This window comes from Notamacropus eugenii, chromosome 7 (genome assembly GCF_028372415.1).
Source record: "Notamacropus eugenii isolate mMacEug1 chromosome 7, mMacEug1.pri_v2, whole genome shotgun sequence".
Taxonomy (NCBI): Eukaryota; Metazoa; Chordata; class Mammalia; order Diprotodontia; family Macropodidae; genus Notamacropus; species Notamacropus eugenii.
In genome coordinates this window covers 16,703,861-16,716,165 of record NC_092878.1, presented here as the reverse complement: position 1 = coordinate 16,716,165, position 12,305 = coordinate 16,703,861, and the positions used below count along the sequence as shown (strand labels likewise).

At 37.5% G+C, this 12,305-nt stretch overlaps 1 protein-coding gene across 1 annotated transcript; it reads left to right on the top strand.

Annotated features, from left to right (window-relative positions):
* The first annotated feature begins 275 nt into the window (after positions 1-275).
* On the top strand, positions 276-1,702 carry LOC140513178 (olfactory receptor 4F3/4F16/4F29-like). The gene has a single exon (XM_072622577.1). It carries the CDS (start codon positions 285-287, stop codon positions 1,221-1,223), a length of 939 nt encoding a protein of 312 aa, XP_072478678.1. The 5' UTR covers positions 276-284; the 3' UTR covers positions 1,224-1,702.
* The last annotated feature ends 10,603 nt before the right edge of the window (positions 1,703-12,305 follow it).

Here is a 12,305-nt window from a genome sequence, read left to right as displayed (position 1 = left end):
TACTATGCAGCTGTCATGCCTTTTCTCTCAGGAAAGCCTTTCTAGGAAAGAGCTAGAGAAGTGCCATAAAAGGTCATGGTATTAACTTGGAGCAGTGCTCTATGTCAATGACTTTCCAGGTAAATTTCAGTGATATAAATTGGTTTTATTCTAGTAGCCCCATAAGACATATCTGCTGAATTGACTTGGATTCTGGGGTATTATTTGCATATCTAGTAATCCGGATTCTTTCTTCTTTCTTTTCTTAAGGTAGTTTTTCAGAGATGGCCCTGCTGACTGAGTCAATGGACAGAGGGAATCACACTGCAGTATCTGAGTTTGTATTCCTTGGACTTTCCAATTCTTGGAATATTCAACTTCTGCTCTTTGTGATTGCCTCAGTTTTCTTCTTGGCAAGCATCCTGGGAAACACCCTCATTATGTTCACTGTGGCTTCTGACCCTCATTTACACTCTCCCATGTATTTCCTGTTGGCCAACCTCTCCTTTATTGACTTGGGGATTTCCTCTGCCACCTCCCCTAAGATGATGTGTGACCTTTTCAAAAAGCACAAAGTCATTTCATTCTCTGGCTGTATCACCCAGATGTTCTTTATTCACTTGATAGGTGCTGTTGAGATGGTGCTGCTTATAGCCATGGCCTTTGACAGATATGTAGCCATATGTAAGCCTCTCCATTATCTGATTATTATGTGTCCAAGAATGTGCACTTTGCTATTGGTTGCTGCCTGGGTTATTGGCTTCATCCATTCAGTGGTCCAAATGGCTTTTGTAATTAACTTGCCCTTTTGTGGTCCCAATGAGCTGGACAGTTTTTATTGTGATCTCCCTCGGTTCATCAAACTTGCCTGTACTGATACATATAGACTAGATGTCATGATCACTGTCAATAGTGGCTTCATGTCTATAGGTGTCTTCCTCATCTTGATCATATCTTACATTTTCATTCTAGTCACTGTTCAAAAGACTTCATCAGGTGGTTCATCTAAAGCTCTCTCTACTCTTTCATCTCACATCACTGTGGTGATTTTGTTCTTTATTCCATGCTTCTCTTTCTATACATGGCCATTCAACCCATCACACTTAGATAAATATCTTGCTATCTTTGATTTAGTTGTGATTCCCTTTTTAAATCCAGTAATCTACACACTCAGAAACAAAGATATGAAGTTGGCAATGAGGAGAGTCTGCAGTCAGCTTGTGAGTTTCAGTAACATCTCCTAAATGACTTGATGAGGACACACACATCTTTAATGATTATAGATGACAACTTGGGAGAACTTATTTGAAGACAAGATGATGATTTGAGATACACTGTTTGAATTTCTGGAAGAATATTAAAGTGGAATTGCACACAAGTGGAACCATGGGTCTGGAGCTAGGAGAATGGTTGAGGGTGTACATTTGGCAACTGTCTACATAAAACAAATAGGAAAAAACCAGATTTGCATTAGGTTACCAGGAGAAAGCATAGACAGAGCAGAAAAGAATTTGATGATAAAACTTGGAGAACAGCTCTATTTAAGTTACAGGAGGAAAAATGCAAAAGAAGGAAACAGAGATACACTGTTCAGAAAGGCAAAAGGAAATACAAAGAATGTATTGTCCCCAGAATTCCAATGTAAAGAGTTTCAAGACAGAGATGATGTTTAACAGTTTCACATACTTCAAGGTGAGCAAAGGGCTAAGGGTTAACTCCTTATTACTATCTTTGGTTTGTTCTTCTTTCTTGTGATTTCTAAGATTATTTATTCTAGGAAACAGTCATTTGTCCAATACAAAATAATCAAGCAAACTCCCTGCCTCTGTCTATTCCTATAAAGAAGCTTGTTGATCAATTTTTGGATAATTGAGATATTAATGCTATTCAAATTGTGATATCTTAAAATATTTTTACGATTGTTTGCTTTTAAGTTCCTATGTGAAGTTGTTTGATTCGGTTTTGACTGGCCATACATTTACTTTGTACCCAACAAAGAACATTCCTCCATTCTGCTCAGTTAGGTTCTCCACCACTTTTTTTTGAAGATGACTTTTTTTGCCCACGAGATTTTATCAACTTTTTAGGTGGTGTGAAATATTGTACTCTGTATTACCTTGTTTGCATTTGGTACTCCATGTATCTACTACTTTTGCTCTTTCACATATATTTGCTCTGGACTTCCAATAAGATTTGTAAAACTAGTCTCCAGCCTTTCAGCGAGTCTTTGAATTTTAATTTTTGTGATCAGTAGTTCCCAAACTAAAATTTGCATTTAAATGGTTTCCTCTAAAATTGCATAATTTCACAAGAGATTCCTTTGGTTTTCCATCTGCCACCAAAATTTTTATTTGTTCTTTCCCATCCTCTCATCCAATTAAGTTTAGGCTCCTTGAGACAGTTGGTTTCATCTTTGTGTTTGTTAGGTAGTAGTGGGATTGTGTCATGAACATAATATGTGTTTAATCGCTGTTTGTTCATGAATTGATTTGCCTGGAAATGATTTTTTTGTGTGATTATTATTATTATAATGATACCTATCCACATTAATGTCTAATACTACTTCTTATTAACTAATAAGGACCAAAGTAAAATGTTTTGTATTTTTTTTTTTTTTTTTTTTTTTTGGATTACCACTGGTATACTAGAATGATCTCATCTGTCCTTTGTAAATCCCCTTTGATTTCTGTTCAGATGAGTTCTGTAAATCTTTTTTTGTGCAATTGAAGTCTCTAATTATTAACAGTCTTGTAGTGTAGTTTATTCATTCATCATTTCTAAATCATTCTTATTATCCTAATTTGGTGGTTCATAGTTTGCCTCTGTTATACTTAAAAGAGGAAAAGAAAGGGAAGGCAGCATGCACTTACTAAGTCCTAGTATGTGTTAGTCACTACGCTAAGCATTTTACAAATATCTCATTTGATCCTCACAATAACCCTATGACACAGGTAGTACTATCCTCACTTTACAGTTGAGATGACAGAGGCATATAGGGATTAAATGACTTACGAAGGTTCACACTGCTAATAAGTTACCAAGGTTCCATTTGAATTCAGGTCTTCCTGATTCAAGGCTCATTATTCTATCTATTGTGCCACCTAGCTACAAATTCAAATGAACAAATATTTATGAAATGCTGACTGTTAACAGGACATTTGTGTTATCTTCTAGGGATACAAATCCAAAACAAAATGTTTCTTGCCTTCAAGAAATTTACATACTGCTAGGCGTGTACTTGAGTTAGGGAGAGGGAAAAAACATAGGAAGAATAAGTCCACAAAAAGTAACACAAATTAATTTTAAGAGCGAGATAGTGATAGTATTGGAGAGATCAGGACAAACCATGGGTAGAAGTTAGACCTAAGTTGTGCTTTAAAGGAAGCCAGGAATTGTATTTGTCTCAGCAGAGATGATGAACTACTTTCCTTATGTTGTGCAAGGCATGGAATTGCTTCTTACTATTTTGGATCCTTTTGGTCTTATGCATTATCAGTCTAAATCTTATGTTCCTTCCTTGTTTTTCCTCAGTTCTCCCTACTCCAAACCTTCATTATAATCTGTCATTCCACTTCTTTAAATTGTGATCATATTTTAACTCTTCATCCACCTATTTATCTATCTATGTATTCATTCATTCATTCATTCATTCATGGGGCTATCAAATTCCATCACTTCATTCCACAAAACCTACTGAGTTTAAGCCATGTTCTCTATATCTTAAAAAGAATTGTGGCATATGCAGAGAAGAATCATATTTTGTCAGATCTTCAAGGACTATATAATCTAATTGTAGACAGAAAGCAGGCAATCACAAAAAGTTAAAGGACACTAGAGATGTTAAATGACAATGTGTAAGCAATGCAAGAGCTAAAAAAAGGCAGTGTTTGATTATATGCCAAAAAAGAGGAGTAAATCTTAGGATATATGCCAAATAGTAGTAGCTCTGGTCAGTGAATGTTGGTAGTTTAGTGGATGGAGAAATCACTATGAGTCAGAGAGAGCTTCATGGAAAGGGTGGTACCTAAAGTGGGAAGTGAAGCATGGATAAAAAGAATGTATATGAACTGAGCTATGGTGTAAGGCAGAACAATTACAGGTATCAGAAATAATGTGAGAAGAAGCTAAAGGGTGAAGAAATATGGAGCAATGTTTTAGAAATGGGAAAAATAGTCTTTTTTTGTGAAAAATATGTGTGTGTGTGTGTGTGTGTGTGTGTGTGTGTGTGTGTGTGAGAAGAGAAGGGGAATGGTAAGAGATAAAACTGGAAAGGTAGGTTATTGTGAAATTATGGCAGTTTTGAATGTCATACAAAGAAATTTGGACTTCGTTTGGTCAACAATTGGGAGCCATTGAAGTTTATTGATAAGAAAGGTGATATTAGAGTGGTGCTTCAGGAAGATTAGCTAGATAGCAGGGTGGATTATAGGGAGAGAAACTGGATATAGAAATAGCAATTAGGAGTTATTGTAACAGGCCAGTGAGAGTTATTGGAAGTTTTATCTAGTTTGGTGGTGGGAATAAAAAGAGGGGAAGGATATAAGAAATAGTGTAGAGTTAAAATCTATAAAACTCTGTGACTGCTTTGATCCTGGGGACAAATAATAAGAAATTTCAGAAATAGTAAGGGTAAAAATGAAGATGAAATTCTGGGAGGAGGAGGAAGAGTCCATTGGAAGATAGGTGAAGAATCTGGGAATATAGTTTTCTAGGGTTGAGAAGAGCAAAATGGAAAGGTCAGGAAGGTCATGGTGATGAGTGATTTTAAGGCTTCTTGGGAGATTGTTGTTGAAATGACTTTTCATGAGGTTCAAGGTGGTTAAGATTTTATTTGTTATTATTTTGGAGTAATTCTTTCTTCTGGTACTTTAATCTTACCACTATATTGTTACGAGAAAATCTTGATTCAGCCTTACCCTGATCAATTAGGCAAACTTCGGAAAGTAAGACAAAGGAGTTTATTAGCACTTCAAGGCAGCAAGCAGTTGGAGTGAGTGACTCTGCTGCTTTTTATAGACAGGAATAAACAACTTCCATATAAAAGTATGTTGATTGGTATATGCCATGAATGAGGAGATGGGATTAGTGCCACTTCATTACAATATCACGGGGAGGTGGAATGAGTGTGCATTCTGACCCCCATGTCCTGCAGGATGGCTGTCCAGGAACCCATCTAAACAAGGTTTAAAATGGAGTCACTGGGACTGATTTTGCACAGGTAACTGACTTTGCATAGTATTTATTTATCATGTTAAGAGTTTTATATTTGTTAATATTCTTCCCTAAGATTGTGTCAGACTACATGTTTGCTCCCTAGTCTGTTGCTATAAGCACTGCTAATATCTCAGAGTGGTTGGAGAATATGCTTACGCCAGGTCCTGTACCCACTACAGTCTGGAAGACACTGTTTTGCCTCAATCCTGGATGAGGTGGTTGGCTTTTGATCTTGTCATTGCTTCCTATAGTGTCTGGATAGGCTGTTCTGCATAAATTTCTAATTTATTTATGTAACCTGCTCAAAGACATTTATTTGGGGCATGTTTTTGCTTAGGTATGATTTAGAACTGGTAGAAAGAATGGTTAATTGCTGTATGACCGCATGAGGATTGAGGCTAGCATAAGACCTTTAGAGAGGAAAAAAATTCTTATTTATTGCTTTGAAAGAGAATACACAGAGGTCCAGACTTCCTTTAGGGCAAGATCTGAGGAGAGACAATAGAATTTGGAAATCAGGGACATGATGAGGAACTGACTTATCCCTGTATGTCCTCCTGCCAAAGTTTATTCTCTCTCATTACGGATTCCCCCTCACACAAGTCCAAAGGGAATACTTTCTGTCCACCAATCCCAAATCATATCTAGGCAATGTCTGGAAAAATGACTCACGGGCCAACTAAGTAATTCACAGACCCACACATGAATATAGGTATAGGTATATATGTATCTTGCATTTATCATCTGTCTCTCTGTCTATCTATTCATCTACCAGAAGGTGGCTCTGCTTTCTTAAACTTGGCCTGTCCCTACAGTCCTTGCCTGAAATTGGGAACTGGACTCAGTGGTTTAGTACAGGTTCTGCCCACTGCCACAATTTGTTGCTTCCTTCTGTCTCCTGACACACTTCTCCACCCTGGCCAGGCTTACTTTGTTTTCTTCCAGTGTCCTCTGCTTGTAAATCTATGCCTTTACCCTTCAAATCTTGGAGTAGACCCCCGGATTATTCTGGCTTTAGGCCAGGCTTCTAGGTTGTCTCTTAGGTCTCCTATCAGTTAGTCACGCTGACCTTGTCCTCCTTTCCTTGTATGTGGATGCCTTGGAATGGCCTTTGCTTCAAGTCTGACTCCTTGTCCAATCCTTCTTGAGATGGAGCAGTCCTGTGATTTTTCTCTTTGGTTTTGTTTCTTCATCTTTAGTAGCTTCTCCTTGAGGAGTTAAACAATAAGCATCACAACATACACATGGGGGCCGCTATCACAGTTCTTAGATCTGCATTCATAAAAGGAAAGGGAATTTTGAGGGGTTAACAATCACTTTAATCAAGCACATATATCATTACTTTAACCAAGTACATACACCATTCAGTTATTTCAGGGGAGACAGCACCCTGACCTTCAAAGAAAATAAGAGAAATTAAAAAATCAACAGACATGTCTTCCTCTTCCTGAATTCAACAGACAATTGGACCCCAACTTTCTGACCATTGTTACCAGAGAGAGAAGCATGACATCTGAGTTCTCAAAGCTGCAGGGCTCCTTTAGTGGCTTCCCAGAGTTTTCATATGACCAAACAAACACTTCCAGTCAGTAAACCCCAAAGTAATCCACAGACATGGCTTGTTTTCCCTGACCGTAATTCAACAGACATGTACAAGTGCCTGACCGTAGCTACCACAGAGGGAAGCACAACATCTGGGTTTTCAAATTGGAAGGCTCCTTAATGGCTTACCATTGTCCTCATCTGGTACTCAAACCTTGCAAAAACTAAGCCCAAAAGTAAAACCTCAAGTCAGAATATTTATACCTTTTTTTAGAGCCAGAGGGCATCACAATCCTTGAGAACCACCCTCATTAACAAAAGGCTTGGTCCTATAGTTTAATACCTAATCAAGAAATCAGGCATACCAGCAAAGCAATTTAAGATTAAGAAGGATACACAAAAGGGTTTAATTGTATGCTGTAGAGAAAAAATTCTGTAGCTCATAGGAATTAGAAATGTAAGGAATGTTAGAGGCCATCTGGTTCAATACCTTTATTTTACAAGTGAAGAAATTGAAGTTCAGATTGTTTAGATTAACTAAATTTAAGTTACCTAAATTCAATATAGGTAGCAAATTGAAGAGCCAGGATTTGAATCTAGGTTCTCTAACTCTACTCTACTATGGAATGAACTCCCCCATATTCACCTAGGCAATCCATAGCCATCTTTCTAGGCTCAAACCAAATTTCTTTACTTTGATGAAGTCTTGTGTACCACCCCAAATCAAAGCAATCTTAATTTTCCTATTTTCTAGAGTATGTGGTGCAGTAGGAAGCCCTCCAGACTGGCAGTTGGGAGTCCTTGGTTCAAGCTCAAGTTCTGCTACTGACTTTCCTTGTAATTGTTATTGACCCCTTTGAGCCTCAATGTCTTCATTTATAATATGAGGAGACTGGACTAAGCGCTTTCTAAGGGACCTTTCAACTCAAACCTTCTGAGGTTTATTTCTCATTCAACAATCATTATTCTATATTTTCTTATGTTGTTAGTTAGCTTTTTATAATCTTTTTAAGACACAAATTTGTTGAAGTTACTGTTCTGCTCAGAAGTCTTCACTGGCTTCTTGTATAAAATGTAACTCCTTTGCCTGATCTCTACAGCATTCTATTACTTAGCTCATTTCAGCTCACATCATTTACTGCCCTCCACAGATTCTGCTCTCTAATCAAAGTATATTATTAGCTGTTACTTGAATTCCACATTTCTTCTCCCTTCTTGCAAAGGCATTCCCATTGTCTGAAATGAATTTCTCCCTCATCTGTTTCTTTCTCTCTCTCCTTGTTTTCATTATATACCCAGTTTATGTGTCAACTCCTTCTTAAAGGTTTCCTGGTATACTTCTTTTATCAGGTACCAAATCTTCTCCTCAAAATGACTCTTTATTGGCCTATTTACAAATAAATTGGCATTTAAGCAATTGGTCTCAAACACATACTAGCTGTGTGAACCTGGGTAAGTCATTTATTTTTGCCTAGAAAACCCCAAGTAGTCATGAAGTGTTGAACACAATTGAAAAATGACCAAACAAGAACAACAAAGAGGAGAAAGAAAATGTTTGGACAAATAAATTTAGTTTTATATGTGTTTGTTGTAATGTGCTTGGAGGACCTTCAGGCGGAGAAGAACCACAGGCATTTTGGTATGTGGGTCTGAATTTCAAAATAAAATGAAATTCTGCTCAGGCTACATAAAATGAGTGCTGCTTCTACCACAGAGGGTAAGATTGTAATCTTGTGGCATCCTCACCTTCATGAGTTGGAAGGAAGAAAGTAGCTATTGAAAGAAATTAAAAAGAGACAGAGAGGTAGAAAGAGAAGCTGAGCAATGAGGATTTACACTTAGAAAGGGTTTGCAATTTTGCCAATTAGAATGTTACTGGTGAACTTTCAGAGGGAATTTGCAGTCTAATTATAGGAAAGGAAGCTCCTAATAGGAAGGTGGTAAGAAAGTAGAGTAATTGCTATGACCCTAGGTTTCAGTGCTGTTACATCTGGCCCCTCCAAATAATTTCACATATTTTGCATTTATATCTTTCTGAACATGTTGCTTCTTCCCAATAGAATGCAAGGCCCCTGAAGGCAAGGTCAGTATTTTGAATTGGTATCCAAAGGTAGCTGGGACTGTGTCCAACATATAATAGGTGCCTAATAATGACTGTTGAATTGAATTCTAGAACTAATATTCAAAATAATTTGGATTCACCCTTCATTCTTTCCTTAAAGATGACTATCAAGTTGGTGTTACTGACTAAGGCAATGGGCAGAAAGAATCACACCATATGTAAAAGTAAGGACTCCAGCATACATAGCAGGGCCTGCTGTACAAGCTCTTAGATTTGCATTTCTAAAAGAAAAGCAACTTTCAAGGGGTCAACAAACCCTTTAATCAAGCACATGTATCATTCACTTAGTTCAGAGGGGAAAGAACTTCAGAAAAAAGACAAAGAAATAATAATCAACAGACTTGGCTTCCAATTGTCTGCCATAAGCAATACATACATCATAGATCTACAGACTGATCCAACTGTCTGTCCATTATATACATACATAGTTACCAGAAAGAGAAGCATCAACATCTGGGTTTTCAAAGGCAGGGCTCTCCTAAGCAAGACTCTGCCTAGAGTCTTGGTTGGCCAAACAAACACTTCCAATCAGTAAGTCCCAAAGTAAAATCTCATCTCAGAGTCTTAATACCCTTTTTAGAGCCAGAGACCATCACAATCCTTGAAATCAGTGCCTCATTAGGAAAAGGTGTGGGACTTCCTATAAATCTTCCCAGGCTCACTAATGAGTGGAGAAGATCTTTTTAAATCACATTATTCAATTAGAGGCACTTGATTATAATAAGGCAAAAAATACATTATCAATACACTAGGGTGACTGAGTTTGTGTTCCTTTGGACTCACCAATTCTTGGTAAATGCAGTTTTTCACCTTTCTATTCCTTTCTGTGTTCTATGTAGGAAGTATGTTGGGAAACCTCCTAATTGTGCTTACAGTGACTTCTGAATCCTTATTTACACTCACCCATGTACTTCCTGCAGGCCAACCTCTCCTTGACTGATCATGGGTTTTCCTCTGTCACTTCTTCCAAGATGATGTGTGACCTTTTCAAAAAGCACAATCTCTTCATTCTCTGACTGCTTCACTCAGATGTTCTTTATTCACTTGATTGGTGGTGTTGAGATGGTGCTGCTTATAGCCAAGGCCTTTGATAGATATGTGGCCATATGTAAACCTCTCCATTATCTGACTATTATGAGTCCAAGAATTTGCATCGTGTTCCTGGTGGCTCCCTGGACCATTGACCTCATTCACTCAGTGGTCCAATTGGCTTTTGTTGTAAACCTATCCTTTTATGGCCCTAATGGATTGGATAGTTTTTACTGTGACCTCCCTCAGTTCATCAAACTTGCTTCTACAGACACATATAGATTGGAATTCATGGTCACTGCCAATAGTGGCTTCATTTCCTTAGGCTCCTTCATCATCTTGATCATCTTCTACATCTTTATCCTGGTCACTGTTCAGAAGCATTTTTTGGTGGTTCTTCCAAGGCTCTCTCCACTCTGTCAGCTCACATCATTGTGTCATTTTGGTTTTTGGCCCCTTGATCTTTTTCCACACTTGGCCATTCTTCACATCACATATAGATAAGTTTCTTGCCATTTATGATGCAGCTGTTACTTATTTTCTCAGTCCAGTCATTTATACCCTCAGAAACAAAGTGATGAAAATGGCAGTGAAGAAAGTATGTAGTCAGCTTGCAAATCTCTTAAAAGGCTGAAAAAGAACATCAAAACATTGAGATTGAGTTCCTGCAGGGACACTGAAGTGACAGTAGTCAGTTGGGGCTTTTGTTTTGGATATGGGAGGGAAGAGACAGTGAGAGAGAGAAGAGAGAGAGAGAGAGAGAGAGAGAGAGAGAGAGAGAGAGAGAGAGAGAGAACTAGGGGAATCAAGAAAAATCATATAACATGAACAAAAGCAATGCAACCAAAATTAGAAGGAAAGCAGAAAACTGGAAAAAAAATTTTTTATAGGAAGTATTTCTGACAAAGGCCTATTTTCTCAAATATATAGAGAACTGAATCTAATTGATAAATGATCAAAGGATACTAACAGGCAGTTTTCAGACAAAAAAATCAAAGCTATCCATACTCATGGAAAAAAAATGTTCTAAATCACTTTTAATCAGAGAAATGCAAATTAAAACAACTGCGAGGTACCACCTCACCTCAGACTGGCTAATATGACAAAAAGGGAAAATGATAACTATGGCAGGGGCTGTCGGAAAACTGTGATGCTAATATTCTGTTGGTGGAGTTATGAACCATTCTGGAGAGCAATTTGGAACTGTATTGAAAGGTTATAAAACTGTACGTACCCTAAGACATTGCTAGGTCTATACCTCAAAGAGATTTTTAAGAAAGGGGATAGTACCCACATGTACAAAAATATTTATAGCACCTCTTTTTGTGGTGGATAAGAATTGGAAATTGAGGGGAGGCCCATCAATTGGGGAATGGCTGAAGAAGTTTTGGCATATAATTGGCATGTAGTTCATTAATTGGCATATAATGGAATATTATTCTGCTATAAGATATGACAAGCAGGGTGATTTCAGAAAAACCTGGAAAGACTTACATGGAGAGATAGAAAGTGAAGTGAGCAGAATCAGGAGAACATTGTACACAGTAACAGCAGGAGTATATGATGAAAAACTGTGAATTATTTAGCTATTCTCAGCAATGCAATGATCCAAGACAGTCCTAAAGGACTCACAATAAAATGCTATCTGCTTTCAGAGAAAAAGAAACTGATGTTGTCTGAATGTCTGATCCATACTTTCTTTCCTTCTTCCTTTCTCCCTCTCTCCCTCCATCCCTCCCTCCCTTCTTTTCTTCCTTTCTTTCTCTCTCTCTTTCTCTCTCTCTCTTTCTTTCTTTCTTTCTTTTTCTTTCTTTCTTTCTTTCTTTCTTTCTTTCTTTCTTTCTTTCTTTCTTTCTTTCTTTCTTTCTTTCTTTCTTTCTTTCTTTCCTTCTTTCTTTCTTTCCTTCTTTCCTTCCTTGCATCCTTCCTTCCTTCCTTCCTTCCTTCCTTCCTTCCTTCCTTCCTTCCTTCCTTCCTTCCTTCCTTCCTTCCTTCCTTCCTTCCTTCCTTTCTTGACTGATGCCTACATAAATTAAAAGTAAGTGATTTCTCCAATGTCAGGTAGGTTTTAATTGATCCAGTTAAATTTGAACTTTTTTTAGGAGACAATTTCCCATTCCGCCTACATTTCAAAACTGACTTCAACTTACCAGATTCTCTAAAAACCACAATGTGATTAAAATATGATAATATATAAAACTATAAATATACATATGAAAATTTGAAGAGGGAGAAAGCACTAACAACTCAGGGAATCAAGAAACACTTCCTGCAGGAGGTGTCAACTAAGGTCAGCCTGGAGTGGAGATTTTTTTGAATCTTTGCTCTAAAGGCTGAAAAGAAATGCCTTTTGAGTATGGGATCTAATTGAGGTGGGAGATGGAGTGTTTACATATATCATCACACTTATCTTCACAAC